General features: G+C 42.2%; 1 protein-coding gene across 2 annotated transcripts; it reads right to left on the reverse strand.

Moving 5' to 3' along the window:
* Positions 1-1791: 1791 nt before the first annotated feature.
* SLC35F2 (solute carrier family 35 member F2) lies at positions 1792-20982 on the reverse strand. Of its 2 annotated transcripts, XM_051634743.1 has the most exons (8): positions 20856-20982; positions 15371-15546; positions 14694-14821; positions 9235-9394; positions 7427-7583; positions 6584-6636; positions 5785-5939; positions 1792-3154 (listed from the first exon to the last, which is right to left on the reverse strand). In XM_051634743.1, the coding sequence occupies exons 1-8, from the start codon at positions 20978-20980 to the stop codon at positions 2936-2938; spliced, it is 1173 nt and encodes a 390-aa protein (XP_051490703.1). In that variant the 5' UTR covers positions 20981-20982; the 3' UTR covers positions 1792-2935. The 2 variants fall into 2 exon arrangements, with proteins under 2 accessions (XP_051490703.1, XP_051490713.1); XM_051634753.1 differs by lacking the exons at positions 6584-6636; positions 7427-7583.
* Between the last annotated feature and the right edge of the window lie 1961 nt (positions 20983-22943).

A 22943-nucleotide genomic window follows, 5' to 3' on the forward strand; every position in this document is an offset into this window, starting at 1 on the left:
GATATAATATTGTGTTTAAAAATACCATGTGTTGCACTGCCACAAGCATACTCCTTGTCCTGTCATACTGACAGTATGGACTAATCATCTAATTAAAACATTTTTGTGGTTGCACTACACATAGTGGCATCCAGACTTCAATGATCACATGCAGGTATTTACCCTTTGAATCTGCTGCAATGGAGAATTAATAATCTTCAAACACAGGCTGTTGATGCTGATAGGTTCAAGAAGCACAAAAATTTGGGAACTGTTCATGCAATAATCACCTACAGCAAACCCATCTCCTTTTACCTTCCTTTAAAAATCTAACCCCTAAATAATATACCTACACATTCTCAGAAGATAATGTCAAGGATACACAATTTCCTAACGCATAATCAAGACCTACTCTTTAATTCAGATTCACAAGGTGGGATAACTGCTTTTTTCAGCTCTGCACAGCCATAGCATTTTCTGCCCAAACAAACACACAACAGCTAGTGGTTATCTAGTCTAGCAAATTATGACCCAATCACAGCAATACTGTAGATTAACATTTGAACCATGTACCCTTCTATTTTTTGGCACACAGAAGCTTGATTCTGATGTTTTCTAATAGGTGCTTTATCATTTAATGTGTCTCTCGCTTGAAACGAGTGAAGCAACCCCACAACTCAGCAATGAGAAAAAGATGAGCAAGTTGGGTCAGAAACATCCCAAATAAACAAATGTGATTTCTACCTCTACATGGAAACCTCACTAAAAAATGTTCTTGGGTTAGGCAAGCCCTCTCTGAAGCCCTCTCCCCTCACAGGGCAGGGACAGGCTCTGCTCCAGATGCCAAGGGCAGCTGCTCAGGCCCAGTGCAGGGCAGGTACAGGCAGGAGAGGCACAGCCCTCCAGCAGGACCTGCTGGGGGAGCACAGCAGCTGGAGAGACCCTGGCAGGAAGCAAGGGATCCTTCTTTTACATAACAGGACTTAGTGCCTTCACCAATAAACAGGATTTCCCCAAAGCCTCCTATTTCCACCAGCAGTGGAAACCTTCACTGTGTGAGGGTGGTATGATACTGGAACCAGAGAAGTTGGGGATGCCCCATCCCTGGAAGTACTCAAGGGCAGGTTGGATGGGGCTTTGAGCAACCTGTTCTAGTAGAAGGTGTCCCTGACTACAGCAGAGGGGTTGGAACTAGATGATCTTTAAGTCTCTTCCAACCCAAACTATTTTATGATTCTTCTCAAAACATCCTCAACCTACAGCTTACCCCTTGCCTGTAAAAGGGGTAGAAGCCATGGGATGGACTCTCTTTTTTGCTGTTTCTTTCAGTTGCTTACTGACTTGGGTCCCTGCCTCTGGCCTTCTGCCACTTCCAAGCATCTTTCAAATGCATCAATTCAGGTGTTTAGTCTGTGACCTGAATCTTAGTCCAAGTGGTAAAGCAAAAGATAACTGGGCCCAGATAACTGGAACTGCTTTTCATAAAACATCAGCACCTCTTCACCTATCCAACTACCCAGTGAAAAGGCAGTGCTTGTTTCTGTAATAGCTACTGAATGTTGTTTTTTTTTCTATCACCAAATAAAACTGGGTAAGGTATTGCCTGACTTATTTTGCTTTAATAAACTACACCAGAAGTACACAAAACCAGTCTGTGTCATCTGATCACCAGAACCTTCAGAAAATGCCTTTTTTTTTTTCTTCTTATGGAAAATCCCAACCATGAAAAGAATAATTTGGCAGTAAAATAAATTTAAACAATTTTGAGCAATGAAGACATTCTAGCTTAAAAAAAAAAAACAAACCAAGAGCCAACTTTTCAGCTGCTGAAAAACTTTATTCTTTTGTTACTTCATAACACCTGAGCTATGAAGGTCTGTACAAAAAAAATCAAATCAAATAAAATCGCAGTATGGTTTTACTGACATTGAAACTGTAGCCTCATTTTTTAATCATTTTCTCTTAATATGAAGAGAGGGAAGAAAACTCCCAATGAATCTACTGAAAGCACTTAACCTTTTGGAGATTATGTCATCATTGCAGTGAGGATTGGTAAAATGTTTTTTGTTTTTTTTTTTTTTTTTTAAGAAACACACATTTTATTCAGATCTTTCTGCAGAATTGTGTTCCCTATCAGGGAGAAATTAACTGAGAATTGAACTTCAGTTCAAACCCTTTTGCTATCTCATCCAGAAATAAAATTCTTCAGTTCTTATTGAACAGAGCAAGGGCTTGACTTTCTCTCCTCCACCTAGTGGGAATGCACCAAACAACAGGCCACTGAGAGAAAAAAGGGAGTATGAAGGCATGTATTCAAACTTCCCTTACTAGCAAAATTAAAAAGAAAAAAACAGTAGCAGCCCCAGCTGCAAAAGGGAGTGCAGCAAGATGAAGACAGGAACATTTGGGTGGAATGTAAGAAGTAAATCCTCCAGCAGAGGAATGAGGTTCATCAGCACGTGGAAGGTGTATGTATGTAATGCAGTTTGCAGAACTAGATCCTGAGAAGCTGAGTAGCTTTTGCAAGATGCTATTTGAGGGTATCCAGCTCTGAGGTGTGGGAACTATGAAGCCCTCAGATACTGTCTTGCAGATTTGGGTCCCTAATGCAGTATAAAACACATGTGCACCAGTTAGTGACCTGACAGCATGTTTTGGCTTAGTTTTTCCCCCAAGCATTTGCTGTGAAGTTAATTAAGCATTTTAAAATAACAGTCTCTCTCTTCCCAGAGACTCCACATAAATAGTACTCTCTCTTCTTCCAAGAGCCAGATTTTCTGCAAGGGTCAATCAATAGTTTCACTGATGAGGATCTGGCCTTAAAAGTCTATCCAGTGCATAAAAACCAGTGCAGCATGACACATGCCTTGGCAGTAGAACAATTCTCCGGATTAATATTTGAGGGAAATTTGGCAGCAAAAAAAAACAAAGCTCTATTTGAAATGCTGCCATTTCTTTAATCAGTGCTGACCACCACAGTTTCTCCTCTTGTGAACTGTACAGTTATGGCTGGAGTGTCACTGTCGTTCTCCTCAAGCTTCAGTGCAGCATTGTCCAAGCCGGTGCTGCCGGGCTGCGGCAAGGTGCTGGGTTCTGCTGTCCCCGTCGGAGTGGAGCAATACAAGATGAAGCCCACCATGATGATAACAAAGGACAGGATATAAAGAGCTGAAAACTGGCAGAGGAAAGAAAGAGACACATTAAGTCTTGTCTGATTTAAAACCATGTCAATGCTGCCTTGTTTTAAGAATGTGAGAGCTACCCTTCCTTTTAAAAATTGTTTTCATGTGGATTATCATCACAATCTGCATTCGGGTCTGAAAATCAAAATTCAACAGCCCCATTCACTGGTAAGACTCAAGGTGCTGGCTGGTTTTCTCATCCTCAACACTGTTGGGCAGGGAGTCTCATCAGGTCTATGTACAAGAATCTTCACAGAGAGAACAAGCAGCTGTACATGCGGCAATACTGAAGGACAGTATTTAACACACATGAATGCTGAACCACTGGACCCCTAAGAGAATTTAGTTTTAGCATACCCAAGTATTTCAGGGCCTGGCAAGAAATTAATCTCTCCATCCTATTGCAAGTCAACAGAGCAACTGCTTCTTTGCATAGCTCTCTTAACTATCTGCAGGGCTAGATAAGTGTTAAGGGATCAAAACCGGTTTTCTCTCTACACCCAGCAAGTCCTTGAAGAGAGGAAGACTGGGTCTCTTCATCTACAAGACTGGCATTTGTGTTCTGCTAAGAGTGGTGTGAGGCAAGAGTATGAACTGCTGGCATTTGATTCATTCACTCACTTTCCAATAATGCAAAAATTGGAGAGATTCATCCACCTTAGCATAAAAATACATAAAGATCCCATAACACCAGATTCAGTAATACAAACTGTTCAAGTTAGCCACTGCCAGGAACACCCCTACAGCAGTTTTGTTGGAGTCTTCCATATTACCTGATTAAGCAGAAGGATGAAGACCACAGCACAGGACATTCCACTGTCAACATCCACTAACCTCCTTGGCTTCCTTAGATGTGCCAAAGCTGTTGCAGTGCAGCTGTGATTTAAGGTCTGTTTCTGTTTGCAGCTATTGAGACAGGTGAACCTTAACCATGCTGCTCCAACAGGCTTAAACTCTTTCTTCCTTTCTTTTTTTTTTTTTTTTGGGAGGGCTCAGTGGTCTTTTCCTGTGGGTTTCTTTCTTTTTTTTCTTTTCTTCCATTTCAAATATTTCAGCAATTTAACAGCTTCAAACCTCAATTTCAATTGTACCTGTGCAGCTTATATCCCCACACTATTAAGCCTGAAGTCTACTTTGAATGTTACTGGAGGACTGCAACTCCATCTACTGTCTGTATTTGCAGTATACTCCCTTCCACTGGAGTTTAAACATCAAAAGCATTGAGGCCTTTTTAACATCTCTTGAGGGATTAAAGGTATCTACATAACAAGCTCATAAGAAACAAACACAGCAAATACTCATTATGGAGTAGAAGAAAATAAGAACTCATCAAAACAGGTAAGCAAAATTTGTATTTTCCTTAAACAGACACAGCAGGGGATGAAGAATTGAGTGCATTAGCAAAACACTGAGCACAAGTCAAAACCTCCTAAATTCCAAAATAAGATAAAAATCCTGAATCATAAAAGTTTATTATATCCCTTCCACAGCTCTTGCTTACTTCCTCCTCTTTATCATAAAAAATATAAATTTATATTAACTTTTTGATAACTTAAGCCATCTGGGTGCCAAAACACATGTTTGAAAGTTACTCAGAAATATTTTTTTATTTGTTAGATTGTAAGTATGGTTCACTTCCTACTTTCATTTTTAATTGATGCTTTGTAGCTTGGAGTAAATCTTAGAACCCAAAACGGGGGAAAAACTGATCTAAGAGACTCCTGAACAAAAGGGCAATCTAGCCATAGTCAGATCCTACCACTACCAGACCTCCATGCTGTAAAATAAATTGGCCTTCAATTTCAGAAACAAATGGAGAGCTTCTGTCTCTCCATAATGCTGAAGAGAAAGCAACCACATGGAATAATACAAATTAAGTTCTTAAGCAAAATTCACAAGCTTCTCACTAAGCCCTTCCAGTCACCGAGCAACTGACTCAATTACTCCAATTGCTCTAATGAGCTAGGCTGCCAAAAAATTATTCTGGTTAAGCAGCATAGAGTGGAATGAAATCTTTTACAACTGTTTAGGTTGAACAGACACTATCAAAAATATTTGCAAGCAATAGAAGTAACTGCCTTTTGGACAGCATACAGAATAACATTTATCTGCATTTTTGTCAGTTCCTTTAGTCTCTCTTCAGCAGTAATAATGAAAGAGCCAGATTCTTATCCCAAGAGGCTGGTTATGAACAGATTTCATTTCTAGAAGAAAATACGCATTTCTGGAAATCAAGCCAAACTACTCCTGTCAGACACCAAATGCCTTTAAGGACAAGGAGAGTCAAACTCTTTCTTTGGACACGTGGAGAGATGAACCCATCTCATTTTTAGTTCCACACAGGGCTTAGAGCAAGAACTCTACCATTTGAACAGCTCAGGAAATTATTTACTATGTCTTACCATTAACATATTTCATCAAGTGTGAAACTGTTTGAATAACACTACCTGCCTAATTAACTATGACTCCTCCCAATTGACATCTCCCAACAATGAACGACACAAGCTTTAGAACTGTGCAACTGCAAATGACCATTCAGGGGCTTTTCAGAACGTTACACTTTATTTATCATTTTGGCCTACAAACATAACTGACATGATAGTGAAAGAATGAAGGTCCTTACCTTATAGAAAAAGAGGAAAAGCCCAAAGAACAGACTGTAGAGATCTGCAGTCAGAATACCCAGGTTGACTGAGGTTGCACTGGTAACTTTAATCACGACTGGCATGAAGCTGTACAGTCCAAACATACACAGGGCAAAGACTGTGAACAGTAATGCTGTAAAACAAGAAGACAAATTTACTCCTCAGGCATGAAATAATGATTTTAAAGAACACCGATATTCTTCAGATGCTTTAAAACAATGCATTTTTACCTTTTAGGACAAGGTCTCCTAAAAGATATGGCAATGTAAATTTAAGAAAAACATGGCAGAAATATTTCTTCTAAGAGTACTCTGTTAAAAGAAAGTTCTTGTTTTTCCCAGTTAACATCAGAGCTGAATTAAGAAATTTAGAGCCCCATTTCTTAATAATGTACAGTTCTGTTGAGATCATAATGTGTCACAAAATCCATTTTCCCAGTATTTCATTTAGGAAGGGCAACAGAAAAATGTGATGTTGCAACATCAAATGTGTCTTTGATTGAACAGGTTTGATTTCCCCACTTTGCAATCCATTTTGAAAAATCATTTCATGTTATAACATGAAATGCAAAACCTGAGCTCAAAGGTTTTTATGTTAAACCCTGCAAACCTGTCTTCATTGAGCTGCAAAGTTTGCAGAAAGTAAACCTGCAATGCTGTCTTATAAATGCTGCTTAATACCAAGAGAAAGAAAATTTAAGCCCCAGCATTTGAAGTCTAAATGGTTATAATTTTTCAGTGTTCTGTAAAAATGCACATCATTTTGTCATACACATACCAATTTTCCAGTTCCATTGAATTCTCATTATCTCCCTATGTTCCACAATGGCTCTAGAGTTAAAGATACAATACAGTAAAATAACAATAAAATCATAGCATATTAAAATAAAGAATTTAATTACCAGAATATGTAAGAAACATTTTGATTTATAATCCCTTAATTTTTTCTTGAAATTTAATTGAATTACACTAACTGCAACATCTAACAAGTATGAAAAAAGACTTGAAAATTAAAGTGCCTGAAAGTCAAGCGCACTTTTTATTTAACTTTTATGCCTTCTTCCCAGGCTTTTTCATCCAGAGATTCAGTTTTATTTGATATACCATTTGAAGAGATTATTAACTATAATGATGAGAAATGAGGAACATAAAATTCCTTAGATAGACTTAAGTGCGTGTGGTCCGTTACTCTAATGTGGTTACTTAGAAGAGTACAGAAGGCTTCATTTTAAATTGCAATTTAATATGGAAGACCTCTGCTAATTATTATCTCCTAAACTTTTCCACAGACAAAATCCATTAAGAAATACATTCCTGTGAACAGTCCTCATCACACTGAGTGTCCTCATGAAGATCAATAAAATCAGAAATACAGTATCTTGGGTGTTCAGTTGCACGATTTCAGCTCTAGAATTGCTGTGATCAGATTAGTGCAAATAAAAAGGAAATAAAAGATGCTGATCAGCTACAAAAATAAAATTCAAGTGGAAGGACTCCCATACAGGCCAAATGCAGACGTAATAAAGATTTAATTTAATAACAACAACATCATTTTATGGTAGACAAGCAATCATCTGTAGAATATTCTTAATTAGTTTTAAAATAAATATTAGATCCTTACAGCTGTAGACCGCTGATAATAGTCCCAAACAAGCCCACCATTCCTAGAAACTCCACTCTGCTCAGATTTTTCACAATGTATTCCTCACTCACATTAGAAATGGCATACAAAGAAGCACCAAGAAGCACTAAGACATCTCCAATCACCACGTCACTACCTGTACAGAAATATTAATCCACAATAAGGGTAATGCTACAAACACTTTTTAACTTTCCTGAAAAAGACAAGCAAATTTATCTCTAACATCTCTTATCTTCCTAGGGTCTTCCAGGGTAGGGGAAAGGAAACAACATGTGTGTGCAGACGAGAACTTCAGTGTCTGAGCACAGACTCTGCTACCTGCTCACCTCGCTTTGCAGGCTGGAATGAGTGAAACCCACCACTGAAATCTCATCATGACCAAGCTACTGCAGTACAATCTGGTCCAATTCTACTGCTGCACACTCTATGCACTGTAAGGACTTAAGAAAATTCCCACTCAGAGATGCTCTCCACCCTTCTGAATATTGCCCCTGCTTTTCCACTAAGGTCTGATTCAAGTCATGGTAAAATCAGTTGATTGATTTCAGAAGGACCTGGCTTCAAGTTTATGACAGGTCTGATGTGGGCACTGCGGATGGACAGTATCATGTGTCCTGCTGCCATTTACTTACACTGTGCAAATGGGACTCCCTGTGATACAATCACTCATCAAGTAAATTCCATTATGCATCAGCTGAACAGCAAGAGGATTGATGCTGCTTAAATCCTTGAATTGATTTAAGATGTCCTTCCCTGAGCCAGTTGGCAATCACTAATAAAATGTGTCTGAAATAGGAGGGTAAGCAGTAGTAAGGATACCCAGGTCAGCAAATAAAGCACAACTGTCTTAAAGTCTCAGGGAAAGATTTTCTCTTTCAGGACAGAGATACTTGTACCACACAGCATTAAAGCTAAACCTCAGTTTGCCTTAATGTCTTACTTACGGCAAGGCTCCAAAATAATGCCAAAAAGGCTTATCTCTATGCTGCCTGATGAAGGCAAACCCCTTTCCTCTCCCCCTGAAATCTACCTTGTCTTACACCCACTGGCTCTGAAAATTCAAAATTCTTAGTCAAAGAAAGATCATTATTATGTGGATTGATTTATGCATCTGTCATAGAGAAGACGAGATCTGCCCTCATCTGCACCCAGCTGGATCCTGGTCCCAGAGCCCAGCCTCCCTCCTGGAAAACCCAGGAATCCTGCCCACATCTCTTGCTCTCCTGTCACAAGCCCCTGCTTTTCAGGCTGTGGCCCGTAGGCCTTAGGGATACACAAAGTATTTCTGTTGGGTCTGCCAAAGAGAATTTGGAGAAGTCAGCCTACTCTTCAGTAACTTTTTATTTGCTACTTGTGCTCACAGAAAACTACAAATTGTAGAAGTATGGCTGCCAGCAGGCTGATAGGGTGTAAGCATGACACGGTTTACAGGGAGAGGCACCATCTTTTACTAGACACTCCCACATAATTTGTAGAAGTGAACAAGGAGTCAAGAATGAGGCCTTTCCTCAGGTCTGATGAACAGCAGCAAAACTGAACACACGTTTCTCTTTTAAGGTGGAAGAAATAATCTACAAGCAAACAAATTTCACAGCGCCCTATAAAACCAGCACCTCCTCAGCCACCATCTTCCTGGACAAGAAATAAAAAAAGCAGGGCGGGTTCTCATCTCTTAAAATAAAACTACATCCACTCCCCCTGCATTTGCTCCTCTTTCTCCTTTGCAGGTTAGCCCACCACGGGAGCAGTCACTCCGCCTTTCCCCGCTGCAATAAAGGAGTCCTTACCTTCACTCTCCTGCCTCCCTGCCAAAATGTCTGCACCCACCATTGTTCCTACACCCAGCAAACAGACGGCAACAGCAAGAAAATGGATCAGCCTGTATCTTGCTCGGAGAATGAACCACGACAAAGCCATCAGCACAGGAATCCCGAAACAGTCCAGCAGCTGTGTGTACAGAGAAATGGTTTGAATTAGAAACCCACCCCAAATCTGGTACAGGATCTCACTTTCTATCACTATCAGATGCTAATGAAAGCTGCAAAGCAATCCCAGGGGATTCATTTAAAAGAGGGTTCAGACCCACATTTTACCATGAAAAGCATTTTGCAAGTGGAGGAGGAGCTGGAGTGGGGAGTCCACTCTCTCCTGGCAGGAAGGCACTGATCTTCAAACTCTTTTAATAATGGATCTCATCAGCCTTTGCAGCTTCATAAATGAATGCTACAATGTTTCTCTGAACCCACATTCTCCCCATGAGATCAACACAACGAGGCAGTTCACCAACATTTCATTTTCCCCAGCAGTTTTGTCTAGCTCATCTTTCATTCCTCCTCAAACCTGTTATTAGAATTTAGGACTCCACATACAACATAAAGTAAAAATCTGAAATTATTAAAGGATACAAGTGATCTGGTTTCACATCAAAGTTAACAGGGCAAGAATCTGACCCTGCAGTTTTGGTTTTGAGTTTATTTTCCCCAAGTGGATCCTAATAAAAAAAAAAATAAAAAAAAATGTACATGAGCTGGAAGCCACATGCAAAATTGGTAAAAGCTTTCGTAAGTACCTTCCCAATCTTCCAACTTCCCACAAATCCACCAGTGATGCTCATTACTCTGTTAGAGCTGACTCTTAGTTAGAAGCAGGTAACCCACTCTAATTCACCCATGCCACAGCTACAGAGACAGAAGGCAGCTGGAGTTCTGAAGCACTTTGGAGGTGTTTGCAGACACTGCCCCAAGCGGACTTAATAGCTACACTTCAAGCATGCCTGCACTCCGTGACAAGCTGTAACAGTTTCTATTTCCTTTCTTAATTATTCTCTCTCTCTGTGTTCCTAAATCTTGGGTATCTTTGCCTTGCCAGGCACACCCACCTTCTACCCATTCTTCTTTATTACAGAAATAAGTTAGCTGTGTACATAGACAAATACATTGCAGCATAAGATGGTGATAATGTTTCAGAATAACCAAATAATACCAAGAGCACTGAGGTAATCATAATAGTTTTACTATCCAACAAAATAGACTTTGTTTCTGAATTGGTCCGGGGAAAAAAAGGTGTATGTTCTCATGTACCTCAGCAGCATGCCATGAGAATATACAAAGGAACAGCCTACCGTAGAACACACATTCAGCCTTCTGAAGACTGCTCACAAAATGCTCTTTAAATATCAGCCCTTACATCCTGGCCTCTTGAAGTCACTACAAAGTGTTAGATCAAGGTCAACAGGACCGAGACAGAATCATGACGATCAAGACAAGAGCCAAAAGTACTTAATGTTCATTACTAACTTCTGCCTTCCTGAGCACACCACCACAGTCTTCTGCTGTGCTGGCTTCTGTTAGTTCTGCCAGCATCCCCAAGGGTTTTAACTAAATTCATAAGAATTTCATGGTAAGCTTGGTTTTACTTGTTCATAACTACACATATTAAAGTCTTACCAGTACAGCATTAAGGGGAGTTAATACAAATTAAATCCCAATGGTGCCCTCTAATCCTTCCACTTGTCTTTGTTCCTTGGATTGCCTCCAGCTTGTCCAGTTTGAGAAGTCTGTGCCTGCCACTTGCCTGGGCTGCATTAGAGACACCAGAGCCACACAGGTCCTAATATGCGGTACTACGTATTTCAATACAAGCTTGCTCTATTGGAAATGTATCATGCTGTGAATTTCTATCCAGTCTCAGGCATTTTTCTCTATCTTACCTTTTGTCTGGGCTCAAAAAAAACTTGCTAACATTTCCCCTGAATTTTACTGTTTTGACTAGTATCAAACACATGTCATTTATCTGTTTCTGCAAAAGGTACATTTTAGCTGTCATAACTCTGGTTTTCCACCTTTGGTCTGAAACAGTTCAGTCCTGAGTATGGAAATGTATTTGATCTCTCTGGTGTGAAGCTGCAATCACAGAAAACAAGAAATATTACAAAAACCAGAAAGCAAAAAGTTTACCCCCCTGGTAGCAGACATCTCTTCTATTAACATACAAGCTTTCACTTCCCCATTTATTGAGATGTTACCATGTAGCTTTCCAACCTCCCACACAGTTTTTCAACCCAAACAATAAAAGAAGAACAAAAACCCTTAAAAAAAAAAATAAATCTTAATCAGGATGTAAGGAAGTAGTAGATAATGACCCACAAGCTCTTTTAGTAATGCCAGATGGAGAATTGCTGCATCCAAACCAATAACATACTGTAGAGCTACAGCATTCTGGTTAGAGGACTTGCAGCCAAGACAAACAGGCACCAAATGATGAAGAACACACCCTGGTAATCTGTTTCAGGGGACAATTAACTCCAACTACAGACAGAAGAAATTTGATTTCCAACTACTGGATCTTGCCTTCCTTTCATCTATGTTACAGAGCTTTCATTGGAAAACGTTCCCTTCTGTACAGAATCAAGATCAAAGAGGTGCAAAACAGATGTAACATCACAATGAACTGTGTCAATGGAACCATTTAAAAGAAAGGGTTTTTTATCCAGGTTTTATGACATTCACAGCAGTAATGATTACTATTGCTAGTAGAGCTTCAATAAATTCTCATCTGATTAAATTCTAGTCTCTCTTTTTACATGGGGAAAAAAAACAGATAATATGTTGATTTACAAATGTTTTGACTCAAGCCAGCCTTTGTTTATAGGAAGGCTTATAGGAAGGTTTTAAACACAGGGTGAGTAAATTATTAAAAGATGTTTTAATACATGGTTAATAAATGATCATAGACTGTTGGAGGTCACTGGTTTGCTTACAATTGCCAGCTCCAGATAGCTTTGTGAGCAAGAAAGCTCAACAGCTCATCCTGCTTGCTTCCCCACACGGCTCCCTTTGGAAAGGCTCCCGCTGAGCCCCAGGGGCTCATCCTGCATTTTCTCCTGTTGAGGTTAACACTCTTCCATCAGCAGATATTCTGACAATAGACGCCTGTAAAATGCCTCCATTCCGATTACCTATGAGGCAAATGCTAATTGTGCCAAACAACACATTAACAACATGAAACCACAGCTATGCTACTTGGTTTTTTTGCTACAAAATACGTGGTCAAACAGCAGCACAGTTAAGTCCTGCCACAAGAGCGAAAGACATCAGCAGCAAGAAGTCTCCCTGCCATTGCCTCAGTCACAGTAGAACAGAGAGAGATTGGTTGAGGACCAAAGCCGCCTTCTTTACTTATGGAGAAATGAGAGCTGCCATATGAATGTTATCTCCTTAAAAATCTCCCAGCCCTTTCCGTGCAATGCTGGTATTTGACAACTAAAGGAAAACCAGTTCTGCTTTTGTGTGCATGTGTGAGAAAATACATGGAAGTTCCTTGCTGAGCTGAGACATTACCTTTCAAGATAAATTTCACAGGGCTGAGCTTAAGGTCCAGCCAGACAGCATGTGAACAGCGATTACCCTGTACTTGGGAAGGTGCCACATACTCCTGCGTCACCTTAATGCTCGCTGGGCATCCACTCACAGCCAGTACTGCAGACAAGGCTCTCAGGTTGGGTGCTCTGAACCACAGGTTCTGATGTAACTGCAGAACTGCTTGCTACTGGCAGACAGACAATGCCCTGCACTGGAGCAAACTGCAGGCTTTTGTTGTTGTTGATGTTCTGTATCACATTCCTGACAGTGGTGAGAAACTGGCGATTTCAGAAAATGTGCAAAAAACTTTACTGTAACAGGCAGTTAAACAACTACTGAACTGACACCGAAAGAAGCATCAGTCAGAAGGTTACTATACGGTAAGAAGGTTCAGCAATTGCTCGAGCTTGGCAAATAAAACATTAAGAGACTAGATACAGTATGCTGTACTCTCTATGAAAGAAACCATAAGAATAGCTTTACTACTTCTGAGAACTTGGATCAAAGTCCTGGGTTTTTCAGCTGTAAAGTATTTGATCAAAGAGTGTCTTGGTTATCAGCTTAACTTGATCTTGAGACTGAAATGTGTCACTCAAAGCTTTGATTTATTAGGCATTATTTGTAAGGCAGTTAAAGGCCTAATGAGTTGTAACACGTAAGTATGAAGTGGAAACATGACAATAATAATCCATCAGGCACACTTTACTGGTCTTTAACTAGTGCAAGTTACAGCAGTTCTCTAAAGCGAGCCCAGGAGTTTATTGCTTTACAGGTACTTCTTTTAAATATTAACCTTTGTTACTTTGACTCTATAAAACACTGACACCCAAATACTCCTTTTGAACTAACAGCCAACTCTGTGTAGTACACTGGTTTTTTTTATTCAGGTAAGTGGGGCCATGACCCCAGCCACAGATCCACCATCCACCACCTGAGCAGGCACAGGCTGGCACAGCCCCTGACATACTTGCTCCTTACTTGTGCACCATCCCTTCCTTTGTTCCCACTGCAGCAGCCAGGAAGCCCCACAGGGAGCTAACTCAGGGGCCTGACAGAGCTCACCAATAGTCCAATAAAATATATGGTTTACTCTGACTTTGCTCAGTGCCCTAAGCCAGTTTGCTCAAGGGATCTGACAGTGCAAGCTCAGGAGCATGCAGCTGGGAGACAGAAGGAAGGCATGGACTCTTTCAGCAGCTTATATCTGTGTAGGGAGGCAAAGAAACCCCAGTCTTAGCCCACTGGCTCATAGAGGCCATTTCAGAACACCAGATTTATCCTAGTGCAGCGATGCAGCACCAAGCAATGGCACTACAGAGGATGTTTACTGGCACTTCAACAGCCAGCCATGCTGACCTCCCTTCCACCTCTTCCAGACAGGTGCCCAAACTGAAGTGCCACATCCAAAAGCTATAGAGCTGGTGCATCACCACATGGTCAGCAACACCAGCTAACTATCAGTATGTCCTCACACATGGGGTTACGTCTCACAAGGCCTCGCACAGCTTTTAAGAGCAGGCAAGAGATTCACCTCGCACGTATCAGTAAGAACCTGTGCTGGAAAGTGCTATCTGACCATACATCTTTTATTTTGTGTCAGAAGAAAAACCTGAGTGGCTGTCAGCAAACTCTTAGAAGTGCTTTCTATCAAAATAATTAGAGTTCAACTCAAGAGCTGGCACTGGCTAATACCAGCCAATTTTCCCTGCTTCCTGGAAACGTTATTCATGACACAGGATGCTCTTCTCTGTACCGCAGAGAAAATAGATATTGAAAAGCTTTTTCAGGCTTAAATAGCTTCCATGTGTAACCTATGAATCTCATTTCAGAAACTGATCCAAAACTGTAATAAAAGCAACAGTTGAAGAAGAGAGATGGATCCTTACCTGCACACTTGTGAGGGTTGTATATTGGTAGGCTTTTACGATCATGTAATTGGCTTCGACATCAGCCAGTCCCAAAAAAATATACTTCCACCACCTCTGTTTCAAAATGTGCCAAAGACTGTCACTGCCTGTTAGAAGAAAGCAGGAATCAATACGTGTTTCTTTCCAACCAAATACTGCACAGGAATCTTGCATTTTAGAAACATAAGTAATACTCAGATGCTTGTTTTTGGTTGCCCCTGCTGAAGATACAGTAACAGCAAAATGTAGCCTGGGAGGAGACAATGAAAATGGTGAAAAGCACAGAAATTCTTACACATAAGGAAAAAACCCACAAGACTAGAGCTGATTAAAGAGTTAATTAGTAAAAATAAGAATATTAAATAGCCTCTCCTAAAGAAGCTTGTTAAAACAAAGCCTATTTCCCCTAATATAACATAGGACTTGAAACCAAGAAGCACATAATTTTAAACAAACATGAAATGAAATAAAACTAAATGCACATCTAATCTGTGAAATTAATTTCCATGTGTTATTACAAAACAGGGATTTCAGCAGGAACTTTAAAAAAACAAGATCAGTATTAAGTTCTTCACTTTCAAAATCTGGAAGGAAAAAGTAGGAGAGAAAAAGAAACCAACAATGAACCAGAATCTCCCATCCCATATTTCACATACCAGTCCTAAATGCCAGCATTGTTGTATAAACTAGAAGAAGCAAAGAATAGTTGATAAAACTTTGAAACATTGGAGTATTGACTTGGTATTGTTCTGCTAAGTACTGGCTTGTAACAGCAGTCCCACAAATAAACAAGGAGAGCATCTGGCCCAGAATTATGGTTTTCAAAATATACCTGTGAATATAAAAGACAACATAGTAAGATTAAACATTCAGGTTTTTTTAAAAATGTTTGCTAATTACACAAGGAATGTGACATCTTACAGATTAACATTCTTTTTCTGCTCCCTATCAATGTTGTTCTGATTTACCAGTAAGCAGGGTTTTGTCTACACAGAAGATCTAGTCTAACAGCCATATAAGAAGTGAGGCCAGTTCAAACCATCCATGATGGAGACTGCAATAATTTGCAAGGATCTACAAGCAGCTCAGCTGGGCAGACTCAAACCAACGACAGGATCATTCTCATTGCAAGAGGTTTCGAGACACACAGCTCAAATTAAATCCTTCATCCTCCACTGAATCCCATTACCACTTTGGTCAGAAATCTGCAGCATGGAGATCAGGCACAGCTGCCTTAGACTCTCCCAAGACTGAGTCTTTGAGCTGAGACTCTAAGCTGAGCAGCGCTAAGGAAACAGACAAGCATTAAGCATAGAATCATAGAACAGCCCAGGTTGGAAGGATGTAAAAAATTCACCTGATCCAACCTTTCACAGAAAAAGGAGCCTGGATGAGATTACCTAGCACCCTGTCCAGGCACATCTTGTAAACCTCCACTGATGGGGACTTCAACACATCCCTGGGGAGGTTGTTCCAGTGACTGATTGTTCTCACTGAAAAAAAAATCTCTTATAATAAGAACTGTTATAATTGATACTTACTGTAGATTTTTTTCTGCTATATTCCATCACATCCTACTGTAATTGAGGATGGAGGTAAGAACAGATTTTGGCCAAAGACCACGTTAGCATTTACAACTCCTTTTAAGACCAACCCACAGGTTGGGGAAGCTCATGTTCTTTTAGTAGCAATTCTCTACCTAATATCAAGTGAACAATTAACCTACTCCAGATGTTCCAGGACAAAAACAGGAGTGCACATAATCTGCCTTATATCTTTTGGCTTGCTGTTTTTCCTGCCAGAGGAGCTAAACATATTTGTACCACCCCAGTCTCTGCCTGCATACTGACAATATACAGTCAGAAGGGCTCAGTGCTGTACTATCTGGACAGGTCTGCAAAGTTCACATCTACTTTCTTTACCCTGAAGACTACTGATGAGAATTTATCTGTCTGCACAACCAATTCATTTGTTCCTACTCAAAGTAATCAAGCAAGGGAAAAAAAAACATCTCACTAGTATTCTGAATTTACTGTGTCCAGTCTCTCCCTGATAATTTCTTCAGGGAACCCACATGTCAGGCACACCACTCAACACTAACACCGGTTGTTTCCCCAGGGTGGATGACTTCAACATAGTAAATACCAGCTCAACCAGCTACACTGTACAAACCAGCCGTCAGGCAACAAGAGGGGTGGGTGTGTTCAGGGGCACCTAAGCCAACTACAATCATACAGTCAAATCTTCCTTTTAGAAGAGAGACATCTCCACATGGATCCTAATCCAGCTGCATGAATCTTGTTTTCAATTCAGCCTGACACCAAAGCTCTTCTGAGTTGAAAAACGCTCCTAGCCACATTTTTCTCTCCAAGTTCATTTTGATGAGACAGCAAGTATCTGTCAAGTCCAGCCACACTGCACTTCCAAGAGATTCAAGCCTCACATTGAGCTACAGCTTGCTTCACCCGTCCACATTGTAAGTATTCATACCTATCACATGACAATCAGGTAAGGTCCAACCCAGCCTCCTGTGATTAACACTTCACGGTGTGTGAAAGAATGAACATTCTCATTTTTAGCATTTTGAATGCTGAAGAAATGTTGTTGTTTAAAGTACCTAAGGAACTACCTCCTCATGCTTTTGCATATGGGAAAAAACACAGCTCTAGAATCTACGGAACCGTTTGCTTAGTGGTTAAGTGCACCAACAATCACTGCTGTTTAGTTAATGTATGTCTCAGCAATCCTACAGCATTTACTTCTACATACCAAAGGTATGTAGGCAAGCAGGGTTCTAACAAGGCAAGCAGGCTCCATCCTGCCTCATCCCTTTCTTTCTTTTTCTCTATCTTAATTCAGGGACTTTTTTCTTCCCTGTGCTGAACAGGTTCAAAATTCTAAGATTAAAAGAGCCACAAAAAGACACTGTTGACTTACAGTGGAAGGCTGTCCTCAAAAAATGTCCTCCGTGAATTCCCAAACACTACATTTCTGGAAACATTCTCGGCTGTGAGTAAAATAACAGCCTCTTGCCCTGGTTTTGCCTCACACCATTTGCCAAGGTGTCAAAATGGATATTTTCAAACAATGAAGGTGACACCATGTTCCCAGCACAATGTGCTACACTCAGGGTGATTTGAACAGAGTAAGATGGCTCTCATGACATGTGAGCTCAAAAGCAGTGTCTCAGTGCCCACTGAATTCCCATAGCAAATTTTTAAAAAAGTTTACCCTCTATGAAACCTGACAGTAAACTTTAAATCCTACATTTCATTTTGCAAGACAATTTCTTCTAAGAAAACTGCTCCAAAGACAAGAGTTACCATTCATTACAGTACTGACATGAGTATTGATTACAATTATTTTTGTTATTAATAATTTATCAGCATTTTTAAAATATATTAATAATTAAATTTTTCATGCCAGAACTCGATCCTGTCTGCTCTTTTTTTAATGCATTGGTAAGGACAAAACCTCTTTAGACTCAGATGACGCAAGGTAAGTGGTCAGAAATAGCTTTTTGGTTTTGTAGTTTGAGGCTTTTTTGTTGTTGTTTTTTACTGCTTGGTAGTGGCTCCAAAGTCATTACTCCTCCACTCCCTTCAGCAACATATCTTAGCCAGCTGTATCTATGGCTATGAGCAAAACTAGGAGTCTTCTCAGGATTTTTTGAGAACATGAAAGTTTGCCCCAAATTGGTCTAAAGCTGAACAATATGCAGCTCCTGAGATCATAAGAAAGTCAGGCCGGCTTTCTTTGACTCAGTGTGAAACACTGAAGAAAAATACACCAAGATATAATACAATCAGAGACTATATCTGAGGAAGCTAAAGAAAATCTAATAAGCCCACAGACAACAACTTTATTTGCTCTTAGGTTAATAAATCCTCTAACTTTAATGCGATTTTTTCATGAAAATAAATACAGCTTTTAAAAAATTAAAATTATTTATGCCACCAGTTAAAGACTAACAGGCATGGCCTGGGAACACTCTTCACATAGACAGCTTATTTGCACTTCAACTTTAACTACTCACCTCTTCCTGAATGGGGGGGAGGGGGAAGGAAGAGACCATTTCATTTAAATAATCTCACATTTTCATGCAAGCAGCTAAAGGGAAATGCAGGTTCAGACTGAAGTCATACTCCAAAATAACTAGCAGATAGATTTAAAAAATATCTTTCCTGTCCCAAGCTAACATTTCCAGAGCTTAGTGTTTCAATGTTTTGCTTTGAAACTGAGGTCAATTTATTTTGTAAAAGGTAAGAAACAGAAGAGGAAAAAATGTTTTGTTTCAAGAACCAGAAAGCATACTTCCCAATGGTTTTATTAAAAAAAAAAAAATATCTGCACATATTAAACCTTTGTATGACTTGGACAGGCCTCGAGGAAAGCTGAAGTGACTGAGCCACCCAGGAAAAGAGAAGAAAAAAAACAAAAATCAATTCAGTGTCTTGGATCAGACTTTGCAAAAGTCAGTGAGAGCACCGTTTTCTTTCACGTACATCAACAGGCACACTTAACACAGACCTTTGGCAACGTTTGGTAAAATTGCTAGCACAGGTGAGGTTACTGAACCACTCAACAAGGTCCTTATGAGGAAAGGCTGAGGGAGCTGGGTCTCTTTAGTTTGGAGAAAAGGAGACTGAGGGGTGACCTCATCAATGTTTACAAATACGTAAAGGGTGAGTGTCAAGAAGATGGAGTTAAGCTTTTTTCAGTGATGACCAGTGATAGGACAAGGAGTAATGGATGCAAATTGGAGCATAGGAGGTTCAAGGTGAATATCAGAAAAAAATTTTTTACTGTGAGAGTGACAGAGCACTGGAACAGGCTGCCCAGAGAGGTTGTGGAGTCTTCTTCACTGGAGACATTCAAAACCCACCTGGACGCCTTCCTGTGTGATGTACTCTAGGTGACCCTGCTCTGGCAGGGGGGTTGGACTGGATGATCTTTCGAGGTCCCTTCCAACCCCTAGGATTCTATGATTCTATCTTGTCTTTTCAGGTATTCCTGCCAGGCAGGATGAATGAAAAGAGAAACTTACAACCAAGAAAGGCAGGCTTTGCCCTCTGGAATAAGCCTCTGCTTGGCCAGCACACACCTGTCCACACAGGCAACTCCAGCTTATGAGCATGAGGCTGGCGGGAGAGCCAGCACCTCCCATTTGTCAGCCAAGGATATTTGATGCAATAGATATTAGAGACCAACTAGAGAGCCCCAAAAAAGCCCTTTAAACAGGGAATATTTTTTTTTTCCACTGATGGGAACTGAAGCTGTAAGCTCTTGCAGGCTGAAGCCAAAGGAAGCAGTTCTGCCCTCGCTAGAGCAACTTTGGGATGCACGCAGTGCCCGCACAACTTAGCAGATTTTTTTCCCCAAGTTTTTCATGCTGAACCAGTGCTCAGAGTTTTAAGTGATACACCCGAGCGAGTCTCTGCTGTAAGCTGACTGAAGGAAGGAGAAAGAGGGGACATTGCTCTTTCTGGACTCCACAGCTCATCTCAACTAGTTGCTCTGCTATGCTCTCTGTCTCCTGTAACCCGTTCTCCACAACAACGTTGATAAAAGACTACAGAACAGCTACAAGTATAGAAAGCATAGGAAAACAGGAAAAAAAAACCCTTAAGCCAGAATTACCGAAAGAACCGAATCCACGTGCGAGATGACAGTCGTAGTCCGGCAGAATCAAACACACCACGGGCTAGCTCCGCACCGGGCTGGAGCGCTCTCCCCCCGGCACACCCGCAGCCTCAGGCAGTGCCCGGGCCGCAGCCCCGCGCTCCCAACCACCGCAGCCCTCCCGGCTGCCACCACCGCAGCCCTCCCGGCTGCCGCCCGCGCCCCGCCGGTCTCGCCCCTGCCCGGCTGGCCCGAAGGACCGCGGCTCAGCGCAGCCCCAGGCTCCGCTCCCAGCGGAAACCCCGGGCCCGCAGCGGCTGGGCCGGGCACCACGCGGCTCCCCCGGCGCCACGGACGAGCCACCGCGTCCCGACCCCGCCATCGGCCGGCGCGCCCCGCGCACACGGACTCCCCTCCCTCCCTCCCTCCCTCCCTCCCGCGGCCCAGGGACAGCGGCCCGGGCGCGGGGGCTCAGGGCGGCCGGCACTGCCCGGCTCCAGCCGGGGGCCGGGGACTCACCAGGTGCAGAGCTTGGCCCGGAGCCGCGCCAGCAGCCGGCGCGGGGAGGCGGCAGCGGCGGCCCCGGGAGGCGCGGCGGCCCCGGGCGCAGCGGGGCCAGGCGGCGGCGCCGCAGCCGCCTCCATGCCGGGCGGGAGGGCGGGAGGCCGCGGCGCCGGGCGGAACGCGCCGCAGGGAGGAGGGAGGGAGGAGCGACGGCAGCAGGGGAGCAGAACAGCCCCGCCGCTGCCCGCCGAGCCGGGCTTTGTGCCGCCGAGGGGCCGCCCCCGGGAGGGGCAAGGCTCGCCCTGGGGCGGGGGCGAAGGGGACGGGGCTCCGCGGCTCTACGCGGGATGCGCCTCGTGTTCCGTCCGCTCAGCGAGCCCAGCCCCGCGCCGCAGGAGTCCTTCCCCCGCCGGGTGCAGGCACAGCAGCGCGGCGGAGCAGTCGAGGGCGGCTCCAGAAGCGCCGGTGCCACGTTCATGTTCCTGCTCCCCAGCTCGGGCAGCCCGCGGGGCTTCCCGGCAGCAGCCCCAGCCCGCTGTCCCGCTGTCCCGCTGTCCCGCTGTCCCGGCGTCCTGGCGTGGATCCCTGCAGGGCCCCTTCCTCCTCCAGGGCATCTGGAGGCCTGGCTGCCTGGCCTTGTGTGCTGGCAGACCAGGTCTCACCTTTCTTCGATTTATACGAGTAAAAATTACTCTAAACCCTGACACGTAATTTCTCCCAGCTTTGTGTACGTTTTTGCGCTCCTGTATCTCTGTGGCTTCGACTCCCAGCTTTCTCCTGACAGTTCCCATGCCTAATGATTTATCTCGTGCTGTTGGTGTTCATCCACGTATCAGCCAAACCCACCTGGACAACCTGGCCGCATTCTGCATACTCTGGTGGGGTTTTTTTAATGACTCTCCCTTTTAATGATGCTCTATGTGTTACAGGTGGTGGAATCAACCCCCAGAGGTGCCTCCAGGAAGAGCAATCTCCTGACCTCGATGGCACAAGTGTCCATTTATGTCCTGGTGCATCCTTCCTGCCACAAGACACTGCTGCTCTCTACTATTCCTAGCTAAGCACTATGGTTTCAGCTTTGTGTCTCCAACACAAGTTTTTTTACAGACATGTTTTTCTCTAGCACAGTTCTCTTACCGAAGCTGTGTTTATTTCCCTTTGCAATTACCAAAATTCATCCTCATAGGATGTGATTTAGGAGTGTAAAACAGGCATTTACTGTGTCATTTTCAGGTCATCTTTATAACTTCATGTGCCTGCCACTCCCTTTTCAGTAGAAAAGTGAATTTTAGTCTCCCACTTCCAAAAGGCCAGGCCCTAACTGCTAGGGTATTGGCTACATGGGAGAGGATTGGTCCTAAAACCCCCTCTTTGACTTTGTGATCATGTAATTCTGAGGCTATAGGTCAATATGAGATAAAAGCTGTATAATTATATGTCTTAAAAGAGCATTAATATTTCTATATTTATATGCATGAATGCCCATTTCATATTATACTGGTATTGTATATTTTTTCTTCACTTGTATAACAGAAGAGTACGTGGGTTTTTTTTTTATTTTTAATCCTATAAAAATCCTGCTGTTCCTCCTGCAAGAAATCAGTCAACCAAGATTAGTTTAATTGTTGCGATAGTTATGAGTAAGGTCACACTGGTCACAAAAAAAAAAGAAGAAGAAGCAGAACTATTACACCCAGCATTTTCATCATATCTGAGCTCCACAACCATGGTACTATTATCTTTGCCTTTAATTTTATTTATCCTATACCTGTGACCTTCTGCTGATTCTCCAAGGATGGAAAGTAGTGTTTGTGGTGGTTTTTCCCCCATTTAAGCTCAGTTCTTGGAATTCCTTGCTACAGATAGGCTGCAGGGGCCTCACACCAGAAAGCCACTGCCAAGCTTTACAGCTTTACAGCTGCAGAAGAATTGCAGCCTCAGAGGGGCATCTGTTTAACACGAAACAAAGGAATAAGAGTTTAAACAGAGAGTCTAAACCTCAATTTAATTTCTTTAATAACAAAAATACACACAAAACCACCAAAAAATGGCAAGAATTATTTTTTTAAAGTGCTGATACCTTGGGGACAAAGTTCAGTTCTG

Source organism: Apus apus, chromosome 1 (genome assembly GCF_020740795.1).
Source record: "Apus apus isolate bApuApu2 chromosome 1, bApuApu2.pri.cur, whole genome shotgun sequence".
NCBI lineage: Eukaryota > Metazoa > Chordata > Aves > Apodiformes > Apodidae > Apus > Apus apus.